Genomic DNA, 19,961 nt, shown 5'->3' with positions numbered 1-19,961 from the left:
TCTTGAGGGAAAAATGAAAGAAATTAAGGAACAAAGAAAATCCCCAGAACATCTATCTATTTCTTATTTTTAAAAAATGCATACCTGATAATTTAGTTAAATAAATAAAATTTAAAAAAACTTGTAAAATATGCATTTCATAGACACTTAAAAATCAAGCATCATAAACTCCACATTGTAAACCAATCTACCAGAAACAAAAAAAGGTTCAAAGATACACTGTGAGCAGATATGCCTTCAGGTAAAACATATAAGGAGAAAGAAATTACTGATTTTACTTTTCAGGATGTGCATTTTGCCATTTGAGTATTGTATCTCAGTTCAAATGATATATGAACAGTGTATATGAAGCTTGATCATCCCTCTATATTGTACCAAGATCAGAAGCATGGGTTTACTCGGGGGTTTCTTGTCTGAATAAAAGGATTCCTTGACTGGTGCAATCCACACCTGGAAGCCCTAATCAGAAATACAATTTATACCGACAAGTAACTTGTTTTTCCCTTTCATGCATTTGTTTGTAATTAAATTTCAGGTATGGATGATATCAAAGCAGTGGCATTTGGATATGAACTTCAGAGTCAGGGGTGATTCTGTGTCTTTGACCCACTGAATTTGTCAAATGTGGCATCAATCTTATAGACAAAGTAATGATAAGTCTGAATGAAGGTGTGTTCAACTTTCAGCTGTGGCTATATATTGACATGAAGATTTAGAAGTCAAAAGAGACTGTCTTTAACAAACTCACCTCAATATTCAAAATCAAATATTCAAGTAAAATTAACTTCTTGGCGAGTAAGGGTTTGGAAGAAAAACAAGTTGATTTGATAATTATGGTGGAAATGTGCTGTGACTGTTGGAAGATTTCACTTTTTGTTTAAAACAAAAACCATAAAGAAAGTGGGATTGGGTTGTGGATTTCTGCTGCTGTCTCACTGATGTAATGGCTCACATGAGTGAACAAGCCATCCTTGTCTCAGTGTATTGCCCCTAGGGAGAATATAGGTCTCAAGGCAAGGTCCTTAAGGACAAGTTAGGAAATCAACAGTAGAGCACTGCCTCCCTCATGGAACTAATGTGATGAAAGCAGGATGCACACAAAAACCACAGAAAAGCACAGTTTAACTATATTGCAACATGAGGTCTTTTCCCATTCATATCCTAAAATGTCCAAATGTCAGGGATATGAAAAAAGAAAGAACAAGAAAAATACTGCTGAGTAGCCATGAACTGTGTGATCTGCACATTTCCATGAGGACAGATGAACCTATTAATTCCAAAGACAGACAACTAATGCTTGTTAATTTGCTACATAAAACTGAAGAATACCATATAAACAGAATTTTCTCCAGCCTAATTGTATGTCCAGTATTTTACTTTCTTGGTGACTCAAAACGGCTCCAAATGTACAAGGGGTGTACACCACACTGCCAGGAAAAGCCCTTTAGCAGGAACCCTTATCTGCCTTCTGAGTCATGATGGTTCCAGTGGACAATGTCAGCCAAATGAACTAAATAAAGTTTATAATTACCTCATTACTGAGTAAGGTCATCTTGCTACATATTGACTGCCAAAAATGCCAATAACATGTATACAACCTTAGTCTTGCTCTCCAAGGATGAGAAATGGATCCACCTTCCTGCTATGTACTGGATGCCCCTGAAGCTTACTCCAAGGAAGGTGCAAATATTTTGAAGAATGAAGATTCCACTATTTATGGTTTAAATAGCAAGTACAATTTAATTTGGCATCATAGCCTGCATCTTCATCTATTTAAATTTCCCTAGAGCTCTTGACACAATCCTGTGTTCATTTAAATAATAGAAACAGCTTAAGTTGAAAAGAAAACCTACATATTTTCAAATTACACCCATTTTCATTTTCTTTTTCTTGTAAATTCACTAACTCAAGACCCAAGCCTCTCTAATCTTACAATACAGAGCAGGATTTTCAGCATTCAACTTGTCTGTATTAGTCTCTGTAATGGAGGCCTTCACAATACTGCTATATGTTAACTCCTTTGAAATTTATAGTTGTGCACATTCTCTCCTTTCCTGCCTTTTACTTGTTTAAGTCATCTGCACTTTCACATTGCTTAGTCACAGCATTGTAAAGTCAAGAAAAACAAAGACATAACTTTCTGATGGACAACATACCCCTGGCTGTACAGAGATGTGGACAACACTCAGGCTAAGTTTAAATTACTTCAAATGCCTTAAAAATAAAATACTGTTATTTAATTATTTTGAGCAAACAAAAATATTAAAACCTGATTTCTTTTTTCTTTCTATTACTATGAGAAATTTCAGACACTATTATTTATCCTTGCATACATTTGCTGAATGTTCAATAATAATGAAGTATTGTGAAAATGAAACATGTGGTACTTATCTTCTTTTTTTGTTGGTTGAAGTTATCTATGATGACACCAATGAATAAGTTTAGGGTGAAAAATGATCCAAAGACTATAAAGGCCACAAAGTATAGGTACATGTACAGGTTGTCTTCATACTTGGGCTGTTTCTCTGCCTATGTAATACAGAAATACAGCAAAGCATCACAAAAAACAGTTAAGACAAATCAAAGATTCCCAAGCAGGAGGAGAAGTTGCATCCAGATGGATAGGGGGTAAATCCAACCCTTTTGGAGCATACACTGAACTTGCCTCATATTTGAACTTGAAAATCTATTTAATACAGGTTTCTGTAATTGCACACATTGCAGGACTTGCCATTCCTCCCCTCTCTGTCTGTTCTCTTTGATGAAATTTGACACTTCATGTAAATCCTACTAAATTTGACAGAGACGTGCAAATCTCAAAAGCAATTCAGTTCCTATACACTATATGCAAATCAAGAGCAGGATTGAGGAGAGATGCAAACAAACATCAAGATCAAAAGAAAAACAGGCAAAATGTAACAAGTTATGTTTTTGAGATCAGAGTCTGCAGCACTGGATTAGCTTTTGCAGTGATGCCTCTTGACTATTTGGGTTATTTTTGAAGACACAGGAAAATCTTTTTTCCTGATCTGTACAATCTAAGATATAAATTAACGGAAAACTAGATTTTTACAGAAGAGTTACTAAATTAGTAATAATTTATGCGTTTTACAGCTATAATTTTTTTCACCTGATAAAAGTATAAGCATTCTTTGGGCACAGAATGTAGAAAATTCACCAGAGATTTACATTTAATTTTTTATATTTTAGCTCATGTCAACTGCCATTCAAGTAGCATTACATCAATCTTAGATTTGTTTTCCCTCAATAAATTTTATTTTTACTCAGTAGATTTTATATTGCACTCACTTCTGTAGAATCAACTGCAGCGTACATAATTTCCATCCATCCTTTAAAGGTTGCCTAAAAACAAAATTTGTTAATATTTTCTATCAAAGCTCCAGTTCTTATAACATTCTAAATAAAACAGTGTCTTCTGCAATGTATTTCTGCTCATAAAAATAAAGAGAATATTAAAAGTCTGGTGCATTACTAGTGAAGTATTCACAGGAAATTCACTACTGTAGAATATTTCCCCCCAATTCTTAAGAAACACTGAATATATTCCAATCTTCATGGAAATTCATATGAACTCTGTGAGATGAGTTGCAGGCAATATCATCTTACCAGAGAGACAGCAATTTATCTCCCAGGGAAATGGGATGTGCTGGTGCCATCTGTAAAGCAGTACCTTCACAGCAAAGGCACTGTGCTATCTGCCATCCCAGTGAAGCCAAGTCCCTGATGTCAGAATACAGGGAACCTACATGATCAGCTAGTCCACCTACACAGGGATGGTGTGGGTCACTCCACTGCAAACAAGGAGCTCCAAGAACAGACTGAGTGAAGCTGCCTGGACTCAGTAGCTCGTCTGTCCTTCAAGTGTGTGTCATGGGGTCCATGGAGGGCCACACACAGCTCTGTGCACACTCCAGAGCCAGCACCCAGCCTGGATCCACTGCCTCTCCAGGACCTCCCTGCACATCCCAGCTCTCTGGTTCCCCTGTAATTCCATTATTGATGGAACCATTCTGAACTGCAGTTTCCTCTGCTCCAAGTGTAGCACATGCTGCTGACACCAGCTCTTCCCAAAACTGCTTGGTTTTCCTCAAGGTGTTATAATAAGGCTTTCAATTCTAACTGTCTAAATACCAAAAAGCTGTAGGATTTTTCCAGGAAAAAAAAAATCAGCCACCATGTACTGGCATTGTTCAGACAGAATACAGAAATAGTCCTAGAAGAAACTCTAAAAGGCAAGTAGTCCCAAGAAATCTTAAGAAAATAATAGAATCATAGAATGGTTTGGCTTGGAAGAGACTTTTAAAAATTATCTAATTAAACCCTCTACCACAGGCAGGGATATCTTTCACTACTTTAAAAATTTCCAATGATGGGCCACCCACATTCTCAGGGCAACCTGAATGTCTCAATGTGTTATCATTAAAAAGATAAATAAATCTTCCTTACATAAATCTACCTTCTTTCAGTTAAAAACTATTTGTCTTGTCACTACAGGCTCTGTAGCGACAAGGAAAAATTTTCCCTCAGTCTTTCTAATAATATTGAAAGGACACCATAAGGTCTCCCTGGAGCCTTCTCTTCTCCAAGGCTGAAGCCTTTCTTCAAAGGAAAGTCGTTCCAGCCCTCTGATCTTTCTCTTGACTGTCTTCTGGACCTCTTAAGAGTCTTGTTCTGGTGAGGTCTCATGAGAATGGAGTGTATAGGAGAATCAGCTCTCTAAGATGGTAATTTATGCAATTGCCCAGTGCTATTTAGCAATAGCTACTGTCACTCCCTGAAGCCATCAGATGGTAGCCTGCTAGCACAATACTAACTACTGAACACTGCCAGTTGGGAATTTTTAAAGACAGAATAATTACCAGTTACTTACGAGTAATAATTTCCCAGAAGCAGTTTGTCAAATGAACTTGATTATGAATATATGTTTGTCTTACTGGCAGTTTACAGACACTTTCTCTAATAAAGGGTCATGCCTAGAATTTAGCACTCTCTTCCTGTTTGAAGTCCTATAATGTATCTATGACAACCATAGTAAAAATATCAGTCAATATGCCTTAACAGATAAAGAAAATAAAACGAAACCTCACTGCAGTTGTTTTAACTACATACTGTATTTCCCTAGCATTTGAAAAGGTACTAGCAGTTGGGTGCCAAGCAACTTTATATCCATCAGGTAAATATTAGATATTCCTCCTCTTCCAAAATGGCCAGAGAATGTATCACATTTTTACCACAAGCAACATTAATTAGCTTCCTAGAACAAAACTATAAAGTCAAATCCATATCAGTTTATTTTAAAATAATATTGAAAATTATGGAATTAAATGATATTGCAACTAAAGGCTGGAAAATTTATGCACTTACCACTTGAAGCAGAGAAAGGTAACCAATTGCAACATTATCAAAGTTTACTTTCACATTTCTCCACCGAACACCTCCAGTACTCCTGCTCATATCTTCACACATACTTCTATTACTGACTTGCTGTGGTGTGAACATCTCATCATTTGTGGTGTTAACACAGTGATAGAACTTGCCAGCAAACAGATTTACTCCCATGATGCTGAAAATTAGCCAGAATGTAAGACAAACCAGAAGTACGTTCATGATGGATGGGATTGCTCCAGTAAGAGCATTCACAACCACCTAGTCAATAAACACAGAAAAAAAGATTTAAAAACAGCACAAGGGTTATTTTTTTAAAATCTAGAAGATTATTTAATATAAAACATTACATTAGACTGAAGTAATGCAAACAGAAAAGGAGTAATGCATGTCATACAACCAAACATGCTACTGTTGGCCTGGCTAACAGACATGCAATTAGTGTTCTTCCATGATTTTATAATTTGGCATATTTTAAACTATTTGTTTTACAAATTATTTCATTTTTTTTCCCTTACCCTCATGCCTTCAAAACGTGACAAAGCTCTTAGAGGTCTCAAAGCTCTTAATGTTCGGAGGGATTTAATTGCACCAAATTCTGAGAAACCAAGAGCAGTAGCTACTAAGCTAACCAACGAGACCTAGAAGAAACAAAAAAAAAACCCAATAAACCCAAAAGTGTTTTTCTTTTTTAAGTAGCTTCAAAATAAAAATGCCTTAAGTGGTAAAATTTTAAACTGGATATAGAGAAAAAATTTCAGATGGTCCTCAATCTTTCAGTGAAAATAAATATAAAAAGAAAAAGAAAGGAAAAAAAACCAGTTTGAATAAGAATGGGGATTCACTGAAAAAAGAAGCACAGTTAAATGAGGAAGACAAATAACAAACACCACTTGTGCATTTCCTTCCAAAAAATCTACTTTAAAAAGATCATTAGGTAAGTTTCAATTCTACTGCTAGGGGACAAAATTTCTGTCCTAGATTCCAGACACCATCCAATCAATAGAGTTTTCTTTTGTCCATTTGCTGAATTTCTACTTGAAAATCTTCACAAAAAAGGAAAGAACTCCTTTATATGAACATACCATGAACGTCATGACTTTCATTTCTTTGGAGTGCAGTATCAACACTAGTTTTCAATGTTATTGTTGAAAAAATATTCTCTCCAGCAGTGCTTTTTCAGTGCCCTCATTAAGACTAGAATCAAATGACATACAGCATATGCTTAAATTTCCCTTTCTTTTCTTGTGTCTACATCCTCCTCACTCTCTGTTGCCACATCCAGCAGACTGAAGTCAAATCACTGAACAGTGCTCCCTCACCAGCTGGGACCCCACACAGAACACATGGTGTCAGTGACAGCACAAAGGCAGATTTAGTTACACACTGCATAACTGCAGCAGGATCTTATTCACCAGTATGTAATTGTCTGTTCCTTTAAACCAAATTTATATTATTCACTGCATATATCTCTATCAGATTGAAGTTACATAAAACAACCTGCCTAAACAACAGAAACAGACTACTTAGAAATCATAGTACCTACATCGACAATCAGGAAGTCCAGCCAGCACCAAGCATTAGTGAAGTAAGTCTGAAAACCATAGGCAACCCATTTTAGCACCATTTCCAGAATAAAGACATAAGTAAAGATTTTATCAGCATAGTCCAGCAGGATTTTTACAGTCTTGTGCTTTTCAATATATATATCTTCAAAAGCCTGTAAAGAATGGGTTACATATAGTCAGATATTGAAAAGTCTTTGAAAATTACAAATTAAGCCAGAATCAAATGAAAACAGCAAAGTAAAATCACTTTCAACTCTAGATGTTTTACCTCGAAAAACCAAAATAACAGAAGCTACAATTACATTCTTTCTGCATTTTAGATTTTATTATTGTTTGAAAATGCAATTACAATATAAAGTCTGAGGTTGCCAAAAAGACTTTTAGAAAGTTCAGTAATAGTCAACAGAATTATAACTTTTCACCCTTAAAAACCCAGGCAGGTTCCATCAGAAGGCAGTCTCATTATGATATCAGCTTCAATTGATGAAAGAGACCAGATATTATGTTGATGATCTCTAGTGAATTTCAGTCTTAGGTGCTGATGCAAGGTTTTAGTAGTGGGAGGTTGTAGATGTGGCCACTGTGAGAAGAGATCAGGGGACTGCTTTGTGCCTTTGTGCCAGCCCCACCATTGATCCCACACAGGAAACAGCTGAGCATATGAATGATGCTGATGGTTTCTCTAGGAAAACATTTAAGGAAGGGCAAAACACTGCATGGCAGTATGAGCACTGAAAGAAAAAAGTAAGAGAAACTGCCCTGCACTCACCAAGGTCAGAGAAAAAGGAAGGGAAGCACATGGTGTTTTGGGTGCTGAAGCAGAGACCAAGACAATATATAGCAAATCCTACGTCAATCAGCAACCAAAATGAACCCAAATATAAGCACTAAATGTCACTAAGAATGGTATAAAGAAATTCAGGAATTCCTATGCAACAGTCCAGAAATACTGCAAATAAAACTGAAGCAAAAAATTAACTAAGAACATGGTAAATTCAGTATCTGCTTTTGGGAACAATTTTAATTTGAAATAGAATAATTGTTTCTTGCACATATCCTTTTTCATGATTTTAAAAATTTCTTAAACAAGACTTTTAGCATAATCCTTTCCATAAACACATGCATCACCTTGCATTCATGAAACTTTAATGCAATTTAAATTAAATGTAACACCCAAAATATTCTGGGAATTTGGTTCCAAGTTCTCTTCATAGACAACTTCATGTTTTATTCTTAATGAATACATGTGTGTTATAATACTAACTTATATAAAATATTTTTATAGGTACTGTTTCTATGGGTTCAAGCTCTACTTACCAGAGCACCACTGCTGAGAAGAATCATGAAGACAATGAATGATTCAAACCAGTTGTGCTCTACTATCTTGTAACAGGTTTTCCGAAGATTCCACCAGATTCTTCCTTGTGTGCTGTCCCTATTGCCTTTACAGCATTTAAACTTCTGTACACAGCCTAATAGAACAAAAATTAAGGAACTGTTATATGGCAGAATTTTCATTATCCTGACAAATCAAATCATTCTTAGCTAGCCCCTGTTCCATGAAGTTCAAGCTACTTATCTTTTCAATTTTATACTTTGGAAGTAGGAAATCTTTAGTGTACACTTTTTTTTTTCACTACTATGATGCTACATCAAGGTTATAGTAAAGGACAGTTATCTGAGTTAATTTTCATTTTCAAACACATTAAAAATATATATTATTTAGTTTATATTCAGGTAATTAAAGAATATATGCAAATTGTCAGGGAATAGAAACAAAGCATACATAGCAAAATTCACATGAACTTGTTTGAGAATACTGAAGCTTCTTTTAAAAGAACTTTTGCCATTAAGGGAAAGTTCAAATAAATGAGACATAAATAATATTTTTATTATACTGAAGACCAACCAATGCTCCAAGAGCTGACTAAGGTTACCTCTTTACATAAACAAATGTTTTAACAGGAGACTATGAGAGCTTTTTCAATGTGATACATATTTGTGACAACTGTCTACAGAAATCTGCCTCATATTGGAGAGCTCCCTATTTTATTATAAGGCCTCAAGGCACTGCAAGCAATGAACCTCAGTAACTGCCTAGCCAAGAGTAGCCTCCTTAATTGTTAAAAAATTATTAATCACATAGAAACAAAACCAAGTTGACATGACTTTAATGGGTACCAAAGACATTCTGGTTTTCCTGTTAATTTGTAACATAAGAACTCATGTCATTAAGATAATATGTTACAAATAAGTTACACTATATTTCATCATCTCAGCTACCACTGTGAAGAACATGAACTAGCTTACCTTCAACCACTCAAAATGTTTACATTATGAAAAAATGAATCTTATGGCCAAGAATGAATTGGTATCACATAACACAAGGATAAGGAAGAACTGTAATATATTGTCAAGTTATTTGAGAAAAGTACATTTGTTTGTTGGATTTTTTAAAATTAAGAATTTGATATAGTCAATACAGCCCCACACTGACAAATATAAAGACCAGTAAAATATTACTTTAAACGACAAAAGCCTTAGCCTCAATCAAAGATACCTGCAAAACAGCAAATGAAAAAGAATGGACAGAATAGGGGAATTAATCCTGGACCATATTTTTTTTCTGAGTTATTTTATTCATGATTTAAAAGGAAATTAGGATCTGTAATATCATAAAAAACCCAGAAATTCTTTCCTACACAGTAAATTTCAGCAGTCCCCTAGAAGACATAGCTATACAAAACTAAAATTAATCAAAACATTTAAGGACATGCAAGTATGCTGTTACAACTTCTTTACTTAAATGGATTCATAGGATCTCATCCACCTGTTTTAACCCACAGTGTATTTCTACACCCTCTCCCTCCATTAATGGTGTAATGTCAACAAAATCAGTTTATTGTCTGAGTCAAACTTTCCATTGAATGGCAGTGGATGATCTGAATCACCCACTGGATTGCTTTCAAGCACTGGGAAGTGACCATGAATAATCACATGACTCCATTTTAGATTTCTCAATGAAGTGAGGCCAGGGTAGGGCTTGATCTTGCAGGTTTCACTACTGACAAAGTAATTTAAATCAAGAGAATTACTGCCTGCTGAGGATAAGTTTATAGAATTGTTCCTAGTGATTATTTTAAAATATTATAAATGACCACAAACACACATTGTACTCCATAGATGTCACTATTGCTATCTACAACAGGCAAAATTAATCACACCTTAAGACTTTATGGATTAGGATCCAGGGCTGCTGTAGCAAATAGCTTCCTTGAACTGCTAGTGTTTGTTGCAAACAAGCAAAACATAATTGCTAGGCCCAAATTTTATTTCCATACCTTCTGTAAAGCATGCCTGTAGCTCTGATGCTTTTTCTGATTCAGTTTCACTTTTTTCTTCTCCAAAGACAGCTAAATTAACTGTACTTCCTTCTGACGAGCTGGAAAAATCTACCTTCTGAAAATAAAATGCAATTATATTTTTACTTTATTTATATTTTCAAAAGTGTAATTAAGTAAGCATGCAACATCATGTGCCAGTAATAAGAAGAACAATACTTTTCACCAGAAATACAAAGAAAACACCCACACGTTGCAGTCAATGCTGTTGAAATGTGCATAAATCATCCACTTTCTATCTAGAGATTGCTGAGTATATCATGGAATCTTTCATGGAATTTCAGAATTAACTATTAACAGGTTGATTTTCTGATACATATTCTATTTATTTTGCCTTCTACTCTTACTTTCTTATACATTTCAACTGGCATTAATTTGCATTCTTTTTTGCCAATGCACATATGTAGTACATTGTGCATTCTGAAACTACCCATTACTCTGGTACACATACCTGTACAGTCAACACCCAGAAATAATTTTGGGGATTTTAAAAAAATAATTAATATTACATAGGTCACATTATTAAAATGATCCCCAAGCATAAAAACAAACAAACAAACACACACGCACACAAAACTTCCCATCCAATACAAGGATAAGCCTTAATACATTATTTTGTAATCAGCCTGTGTTTTGCAGAGATCTGGAGATTTTAAGGGAAGATGTGATGTCCTGTACACTTAAGTATGAGTACCAAACTAAATCAGAGTAGTTTTGGTCACAGCATTCTCTGCCATTTTACAATGTTATTATAAAGAAGTATATCACATCAGTAATGAAGTCACACAAGTAAGTGTCTGTAGGGAATGATGTAAGCACGCCTTACAAAACAGCCTCGGTTTTGTCAAATCAACACCACCTCTACTAATTTAGTTTTTTATGATTAAGAGACATTTAAGAGACAAATGCAGACAAGTTACTATCCAATCAAGTTGTATTTAGACCTCAGTTGTAAAATGTGAAAGGACAAAATTATTTTTGGTATTAAACAATTTGTTATATTTGCAAAAGAAGACAGACAATATGAAAACAGTAAGTAACCCAGTATCCTGCATTAACTTTTATTAAAAATGGTTTTATTATATTGCCTACTTTGCCATTACTTTACAAACTGATTATCTGGAATAGAACCCCCATTATTACTCATGTTTACTTTTCTTTTTTAGTAATGTAATTTCAAAATAGCAATATTCACAACAACTTTTCCTATCATTACTCCTACTGAACCCAGGGATAGCAGAATATGCCCTCCACAATTCTATTATTATGCTGCTTTCATCATTCCATGACATGGCATATATATTGCAAAATGTTGCAGTGGTGGTGAGTAAACTATTTAATTAAATAAGCCAAGTTTTTCATTTAAAATTACATACTTTTTAAAGAAAAAAGTAATTTTGTGTCATATTACTAGTAAAATTCAAAGCAATGTGAAGTAGCCTGAGTAATTTGAACTGTAAGCTTAGTACACCATTTGAGCAGATGACATTAATTCAAATAAAAGTATAAAAGATGAACAACTACAAACACAAAAGGAACTGAAAAGAATCAATGTGTTTAAAACATGAAGTTGTATATTTCATATAAGTCATGGTAGAAGAATCAGAGATTAGAGCTTTTTAAAATTTATTTTTAATTACAAAAGGCAATTTTCTTTACTCTAGAAATAAAACTAGAGTTTCCATGAACTACTTTGATATAAACCAGGTAGTCTGGTTTCCTCTTTCTTCTACAGATGGTGTAGAGTATAATCCTATTGCTTGAAGAGATACAGATTTAATTAAACATTGATTCTCTTTTTTATGTGAGGGGCTCATACTTTTCACTGAGATGCAGGTATCAAACAACAAAAGTGATCGTAAAAATCAATATGCCTAGAAGAGTTTCTCCCTCTAATTAAAAATTAGAAATCTAGTTTCTTTGCTATTTATAACAGAATTCTTTGCAGAAATCTAACTGATCTGGGGAATCACTCCAGGAAGACAGCTTTTAGGAAAGGCAGAAATGTTCATCCTTCAACTTCCAGAACCTTAGCTGCTGCTCAGTTTACTAAACAGAGGTAAGAAGGCCACATTGTATGTAAACAAAGCACAGAATAGATCAACTTAAAAAAAATTGGCACACATATGTATTAAAGCACTGGCTTATTATTCAGGGAAGGGAAAGTGCGACAAAGTGACATCCAAATGAAAAAGGCTTGTGTATCTTTCAGTCAAATAATTGGAAGCTCCAGGTTACTGGTTTGCATGCTGCTCTGTGCTTGACCAGACTCATGCAAGCAGAAGCTTGAGTTAGGAGCAGTGTCACATAATCAATATCCATCAAATAAGACTCATCCCCTCATACCTGGGACCACCAGGACGGGATATTACTACATTCTACTCTTCCCTGCTGAAGTGCCTTTTTGAAAATAGCTTCCAAAAATCCCTAGAAAGATACTTATCCTCTGCTTCTGAACAGTTTACCGTCCCCTTGGACAGAAAAGGGAAACCTATGTACTTCCAATATGTAATACAGTGAAAAAGAACACGTGGAATATAATGCAACATTCCACAACAAAACCACACAAACAAAATTTTTATTTGCAAAAGCATTGCCTCAATGATCTCTAAATGGTAAAGAGAGCAACTGTCAAACTACTGAGAAGAGATCATCAGGAATAAGAAATGCATAGCTTGGTATGATTAAGCTAAATAAAAAATTTTGTGAGTTTTATGGTTCTAGAGTTTCTGAATTTAGAGGTTTGGAAGTGTAGTAGTTCCTGTTTTGTCTTTTTAAAAATTGTTTTAATTTTATCGTTATCCCGAGTTTCCCTATTTTATATTTCTTTCTTGTTTGAGCAACCTTATTTATATAGTTTTAAGCCATCCAGATTTATTTAGTCACCTGCATAGAAATTTCGATTAATGTTTTATGTTTGTCTTTATAAAAATAAAGCAACTGAATTAAGTTCACAAAGAAACAATTATTTCTGATGAAGATCTAAACTCACATAAATTATACCCTATATTCCAACCTTGCAGACATATATAAACATCATGACTAAAATATAACTAAATCATTACATCCATATTCAAAGGAACTATGCATATGTATAAAAAAATACATTTGATTGTTCCTAGGAGTGTATCTTTCATCCTGTATTTTAGCTTCTCTTATATGGGAAAACTGAAATGTGAATTACAAAAACAGTGTGAACAAACAAAAAACAATTTATATCAAAGATATAAACATTTTAGCATACAAGTAACTGTATATATGTAGTATTAAAGAGGCATTTGTCAAATGAACATGATCAGAAAATGTTCATAATTACATGACAGCTAAAAACATGGTACAACAGATGAACAGAAAACATCAAGTGAGGACAACCTTTCCATTTCCATAAAATCATAGGTTGTTAACCTCTTTTAATCTTGAAAAGTGCTGATGCTTAACAATTCAGTTAACAATAATACAACTTACAAAGCATGCAGGTTATGCCACAGAAATAGTACAGAAAATACCAAAGATGTAACAGGGAGAGAAGAACGTGTTGGGTTGCCCTCAGTCATGCTGTGATGTGAGTCATGGGACTCAGCTTACAGAGTGGCTGCACATGTTCCCACTACATTGCAACATATGGGGACAAGAGACTGGAGCTGAGTAGCATGCAGGCCAATCAATCTCAGAAGTGATCAAATATGTATGATTTGTTTAGGTAACCTGTGTAAACATGCTGACACGTTGCTCTGCCTGGTTTAAAAGCACCAGTCTTGACTGATCCAGCTTGATTTTACTCCTGTGAGAAGAATGGTACGCAATGAAATTAAAATATGGTACCCTTGAGATTGTTTGAGTACTGGAAACAGAAGCGTGGATTCCTCCTTACGTAAAATATGTGTTTTCTAGATACATCACACATTTGCAAAACATACAATTTTTAGGTGTGGATTAGAGTTTTAAGCATATCCAAATATATAATGGAAGAGGTAAGATTAGCAAGATATCTGAAGTTCATAGATGTATACTGGACTTGGGCATGAACATAATAACACCCCCCAAACAAAAAACCAAACCACCACCAAAAATCCTTCACCTTCCTCCTCCAGAAAAAAAAAAAAAAAACATAAGAAAAAGAAAGGCCCAAACAAAAAAGACTTACAGATACACCCACACTATGTGTATTCCAGCTTTAAGTATCCTTTAAGTGGCATTAACTAGACATTTAAAATAACAGAAATAGATTTCTCCTTGCATTTAATTTTCAATGTTATTCCTGGTCTTCACTAGATGCTAAATAGGATACATCTAGGTCCTTTCTTTCAGAAAAAAAGCTGCAGGCAAAACAAAAAGTAAATCATACCATGTTAAAAACGGAAACTCCTCCTTAAGAAATTTTCCCAGCACCTTTAAATATTTAACTGAATGATTAAAAAAAATGCAAACAGTTCAAGGTGCATTATGGATTGTAGCCGACATAGCAATCAAAAACAAAACCTCATGCTTTGCAATAAAATTTTAAATTCCTCAATTTGTCTTCTGGTATAAATCTGATCTCACATCTTAGCAATGCCTTCTCACAGATTCATCAAATAATGTAGCTATGTAACAACTCCAACACAAACTGCTCCGTTTAAAGGGGAAGTCTGAAAGAAAGAGCTGAATTAATCTACAAGATGGAAGACAATTTCCCTACTGACTATGAACATATGCATATGAAATCTGGGGGTTTTGTTAGTTTATGTATCTTCTGTAGTTGCCAATTCTCAGCCAGTTTTCCAAATCTGAGCAAGTCAAAATTGATACTACATAAAAGTATCTTATAAACACCTAGTGCTTATATATAATCCTGAATATCAGAGATAAGGAGGCACAGATTTTGTCACTCAATTCTAAAATATAAAGTACTGAAGAATAGGTGTCTTCAACTGAGAGCTAATTTCCAGGCAAGTGGTAGATTTAAAGTTAAACTACTCAGATTCATTAAATATTCCTTCCACAAAACCAAGTTTTAATAAAACACTAAGAAATCCAGTCATCTTCAATCACGTTAATAATATGTAAAAGTCATAGTAGCTATTCAGCAAACACTGTAGCTTCATTACATAGAGCACTTAATATTTTAAACAGGTTAATAATACTGTTTGCTTTGCCTAAAAGAAGTCTCTTAGTAATCTATGAGTGGTCAATTTAACATCTGCAGTAACACAATCTCAAAAAAGTAGATGGAACAAATCAAGGATCAGGAGACAAGCTACTGAAATAACAACAAAAAGTGTAATATTACTAAACACTGTACTCTGCAATAAAAGAAACACCTAAAGAGTACCTTCCTACACCTTTCTAAATTTAATTTTGCTACACTTTGCTGGAAAAAATGTATTTTCTAAACTTTGGAAGTAATTCTGGCAAATTAATAGCCAGATCAAAATAAAACACCTGAAAACCTAAAAAGCCCACAATCCATCAAAAATATCTCAGACTCATCAACTGAATGCCCAAAAACCAACCACACACAAAAAAAAAAAAAACAAAACCCAAAACAAAATTAAAAAAAAAACCAAAAAAACACCAAACCCCAATTCTAGACAAAGCAATCCAGACTGGAGCACAGCTATCTGCACAAGTGATGATATTCTATTTACATCCTCGTGTCTTCAGGTGCCAGCGGTGGTGATACCAGACACATCTGCTCGAGCCACAGATTGCAATCTGAATTTTTACCATCTTTGAAAATCCTGCCGAAATCCATGAGTTTGCTTTTCCCCTCAGACTGAAGCTGCTGACAAATGACTACAGTCCTAGAGCTGACCCAGTTTAAAATCAGGCAGTTGTCTTAGAAGCATCTTAAAACTCACAAAAACAAGGAAGAAATTAATATTTTTTAATTCAGTAATTATTTTTTTCTTGAGTTTTTAGTTGATACATTCACCTTATAATACAAACATTGCTCCCTTGGCTTTCACCCATCATTTTGATTTCAGAACATGAAAACCATTGTTACTACTCTCATTAGCCTGAGTCAGCACCTCTGTTAAGTTTATCCAGTAAAAGTACTGCTGAGTTTTCTTAAAGAGTATTAATATTTTCATTAATCTATTCTCTAATATTTTAAATAGAAGTTTGCTTACATTTGTAGTTCACAGAACCATTACAATTATAAAAAAAATCCAGTCTTTTGACACTGTTTATTCTGTACATATATACTAATTTCTCTATCCAACTAACAATTTGGTAGTTTGCTTTTCAAACATCTTCATGAATGGGTTCACATAAATTTATACAGTTCTTCCAGGATTTCCTACTCTCTAAAACTCCACTTTCCCACTTCAGATTAATCACTCTCTGTACAGTCCAAGAATCTTGAGTTGCAATTGCTTTGCATCGCTAAGCAGGAAGAATTACACTATGAAACAATACAGTTGGTATAATTAATTCATCTAAAATATAAAATATTTAAATTTTACCTCCTTGCTTTCATCCAAATCTGAGTCACTGCTAAACTCTTCTGTATTCAGATGCTCAAAATCAGATTCTCCAACAGCTATTGGTACTGTAACAGTAAGGCTTGGGTTGTTTATGAATGATGCATAATCATTTCCACCTATAAGAGTGGCCATTCCATTTTCATTTTTTCCATAATTTGCATCTATCATTAGTTCAGTGGTGGTACAGTTGGAAATGCCATACTTTCTCTCATCACGCAACTGATCTGTTGCTGTTCTTTGATTTACAGCAGCTTGTTTTCCCAAACAAGACTTTCGGACACATTCACCTGCTTTTTTCTTCACATGATCTATTCCCTTCTGAATTCTTGCAACAGCAATCTGCAAGTTGTTCATTTCATTATCATTGTCTGTAGCAGTAAGGTTGTCTGAACTAAACGAGCTCAGCAACAAGGCCAGAAAAAGATTCAATACCTAATTAAAAAAAAAAAAAAAAAAAAAACAAAGCAAAGACAACAGAGTTGATTTTTTTCCATTTATCATTCATATGCCTCTTATGAACCCATTATGAAAACAGGCTTTGTATTTTCATTTACAGTTTACACTTATGAAAGTACACAGTAACTAAAATGCAAATGCAATTTGAGCACAATACCTTCCCTACACCTCAAGAGTGGGGATTTTGTGGCTTTACATTGCTTATGTTTGTAGAAGGTCAGAAATTAATGATTCTTTGGTACTGTCTGAACAGATTCAACATGTTTACTTTTCTGGCAAATTGCAGCACTCTGACCTGTGCAGAAAACACATTTTCTATGTGCTGGTCCAAACTCACAAAAATACTTTTCTGTATGTGACTTAAAAAGTGATGAAAGCACCCTGTCTTTTAACCCCCAAGTCATCCTTTTCCCACAGCAAGACAAAACAGAGAACATTGATCGGTTATAAAAGCCCAGAGGTTACCAGGAACTCAAATGCCAAAGCAGCAGAGTACCAGCTCTTAAAATCTTCAAATCAGCTCTTCTATCGGCTTGGAAGACAAGACACAAAAATGTGTTGCGAACACAGAAAGACAAACGGAGAAATCAGCCCTGAACATACAGCAGGGATGTCTGCTCATGTAAGAAGTCTTTCTAGAGATATGGAATAATATCAGAATATAGTAAAACACTGTGAAAATATTCACATAGGTGGATATCTCATTCCACAAAGTTCAATCTTCTGTTTCAGAAAACTACTCATGGAGTTTAATCAAATAACTTCACAATTCTCTTCATTATAAGACAATAGATTTATAGAAAATCCTGAAACAAGTGGCTGTGCAACTAGGAGCAGTGCTAGCTTGGTTTAAAGATATTTACCTTATTCCTCTCAGAAATTTTATTCCTAAAGAATACTTCCAGGATGGCTAATTTAAAATCTCTTCTGCTACTGACAGTTGTTTATAGCAGAGATGTTGAATAACAGAGGGAATGAGAAAAGCAGAGCAATAGGCGGAGCAATTAATGTCTTAAATACTGGTGAGCTAAACAATGTCTTATACATAAAAAGAGAAATTTATACTCATGCAAACCAGTACCAAACTGATGTTCTCCTCTGAAAAAGAAAAAAGCAGATATAATACAGGCCACAGCAGAAGTATCTGCAGAAGACACTTAGGAAGCAAAAAAGTGAAGAAGCAAAAGAAAACCTGAAGTAATTGAATTTAGGTCTTTTTCTGCATAACAACTTCCTTCTAATTCAAGTTTTCTTACTCCATTTGAATAAAATGCTGGCTGTGCAGCAAGCAGGTCTCAAAATGGCACACATTTCTTAATGAGTCTTAAGAATGCAATAGCAGTCATTTGGACAGGAGAGATCAGAAAAAGTTTTTTAAAAAGGCCCAGTAACATCCCTATGCATGATTGGAAGCAATGACTGAATTGGTTAGGGAGGAAAGGCCCTGCTCTATCCTCTTCTGCAAACAGGAAACTTTCATCCTGGAAGTCCAGCACTGGGGGTGCCTTTGCTCTTCTCCCCCTCTCTAGGTAACCAGGAGCCGTCCACAATACCCTGAACACCTGGTGCTGCACACTCCCATCCACATCCTCTGAACTGCACTCCAGATCCCTGAGGGGGCTCATCCTCCAAGTTGAGGACTCTAGATAGAATCAGAAATCTAATAGAAAACACCATTTGAAAACTCAAACTCATAACAAACCCAAAGCAATAAAAATCATATTTAAAAATCACATTTAACAATACTAGTATAATTTATTACTGGTTCTCTTACCTTTCATATTCTAAATTTTAAAATTATTTTGGCTACATACCACTAGGTTTCCAATCACCATGACCATCATGAAAACAATAAGGCACATGGCTTGGTCTGCAACCTCCATGCAGTCCCACATTGTTTCTATCCATTCTCCACACAGCACTCGGAATACAATCAGGAAAGAGTGGAAAAAGTCGTGCATGTGCCAGCGAGGAAGTTCACAGTCACTGGAGATCTTGCAGACACATTCCTTGTACCTTTTCCCAAACAGCTGCATCCCAACCACAGCGAAAATGAACACAATGATGGCCAGCACCAGGGTCAGGTTCCCCAGAGCCCCCACTGAGTTGCCAATAATCTTAATCAGCATATTTAGGGTTGGCCAAGATTTTGCCAATTTGAAAACTCGCAACTGGAAAAAGAAAATATACAGGTATTATTTGCAGTAGTTACAAAAATGTAATAGAGATGACAACATATTACAAACTTGTGACTCTCAGCAACAGCAAAAAGAAAAAACTTCAACATGATTCCAATAACCTTCACAGCGTTTCATGAAACCCACACTTTTAAAACTTAATAAATTTTAGTCTTTCTCTTTTTTTCTGCCTTTTTTTTTTTTTTGGTTGTTTTTTTTTGGGGGGGGAGGGGTTGGCAGGTTTTTTGTTTGGTTTTTTTTCTTTGTTTTTGTTTGTTTTTTAGTTTTTTGGGTTTTGTTATTTTAGCACACTAGTTCTTTTCCACATGAATGAAACAGCTCACTGGTTGTATTTGTTCAGACAGTGGATTCTGAAGACGTTATACACCTTGGACATTACATGTAAAAACAAAAATATTTTTCTAATAAAATCAAGATTTTTTTTTTTTTTTTTTGCAAATGGGATAAGAAAAAATCAACCTT

At 34.8% G+C, this 19,961-nt stretch overlaps 1 protein-coding gene across 12 annotated transcripts in view; it reads right to left on the bottom strand.

Moving 5' to 3' along the window:
* The window catches only part of LOC130255472 (sodium channel protein type 2 subunit alpha-like), a 42,421-nt gene that overhangs the window by 4,864 nt on the left and 17,596 nt on the right, over positions 1-19,961 (bottom strand). For 9 of the 12 annotated variants that reach the window (XM_056496190.1, XM_056496189.1, XM_056496194.1 and 6 more), the window contains exons 15-23: positions 19,116-19,472; positions 16,825-17,277; positions 10,316-10,433; positions 8,292-8,446; positions 6,953-7,126; positions 5,925-6,047; positions 5,386-5,667; positions 3,310-3,363; positions 2,392-2,529 (exon numbers count right to left, since the gene is read on the bottom strand). In XM_056496190.1, coding sequence (XP_056352165.1) covers positions 2,392-2,529; positions 3,310-3,363; positions 5,386-5,667; positions 5,925-6,047; positions 6,953-7,126; positions 8,292-8,446; positions 10,316-10,433; positions 16,825-17,277; positions 19,116-19,472 — 1,854 coding nt within the window. Of the gene's footprint in view, positions 1-2,391; positions 2,530-3,305; positions 3,364-5,385; positions 5,668-5,924; positions 6,048-6,952; positions 7,127-8,291; positions 8,447-10,315; positions 10,434-16,824; positions 17,278-19,115; positions 19,473-19,961 lie in introns of all 12 variants that reach the window. The other 3 variants (XM_056496198.1, XM_056496195.1, XM_056496200.1) reach the window with 1 other exon arrangement.

The sequence above is a fragment of the Oenanthe melanoleuca genome, chromosome 7 (genome assembly GCF_029582105.1).
Source record: "Oenanthe melanoleuca isolate GR-GAL-2019-014 chromosome 7, OMel1.0, whole genome shotgun sequence".
Taxonomy (NCBI): Eukaryota; Metazoa; Chordata; class Aves; order Passeriformes; family Muscicapidae; genus Oenanthe; species Oenanthe melanoleuca.
The sequence above is the reverse complement of the archived record's forward strand: the minus strand, read 5'-3'. Positions and strand labels throughout refer to the sequence as shown.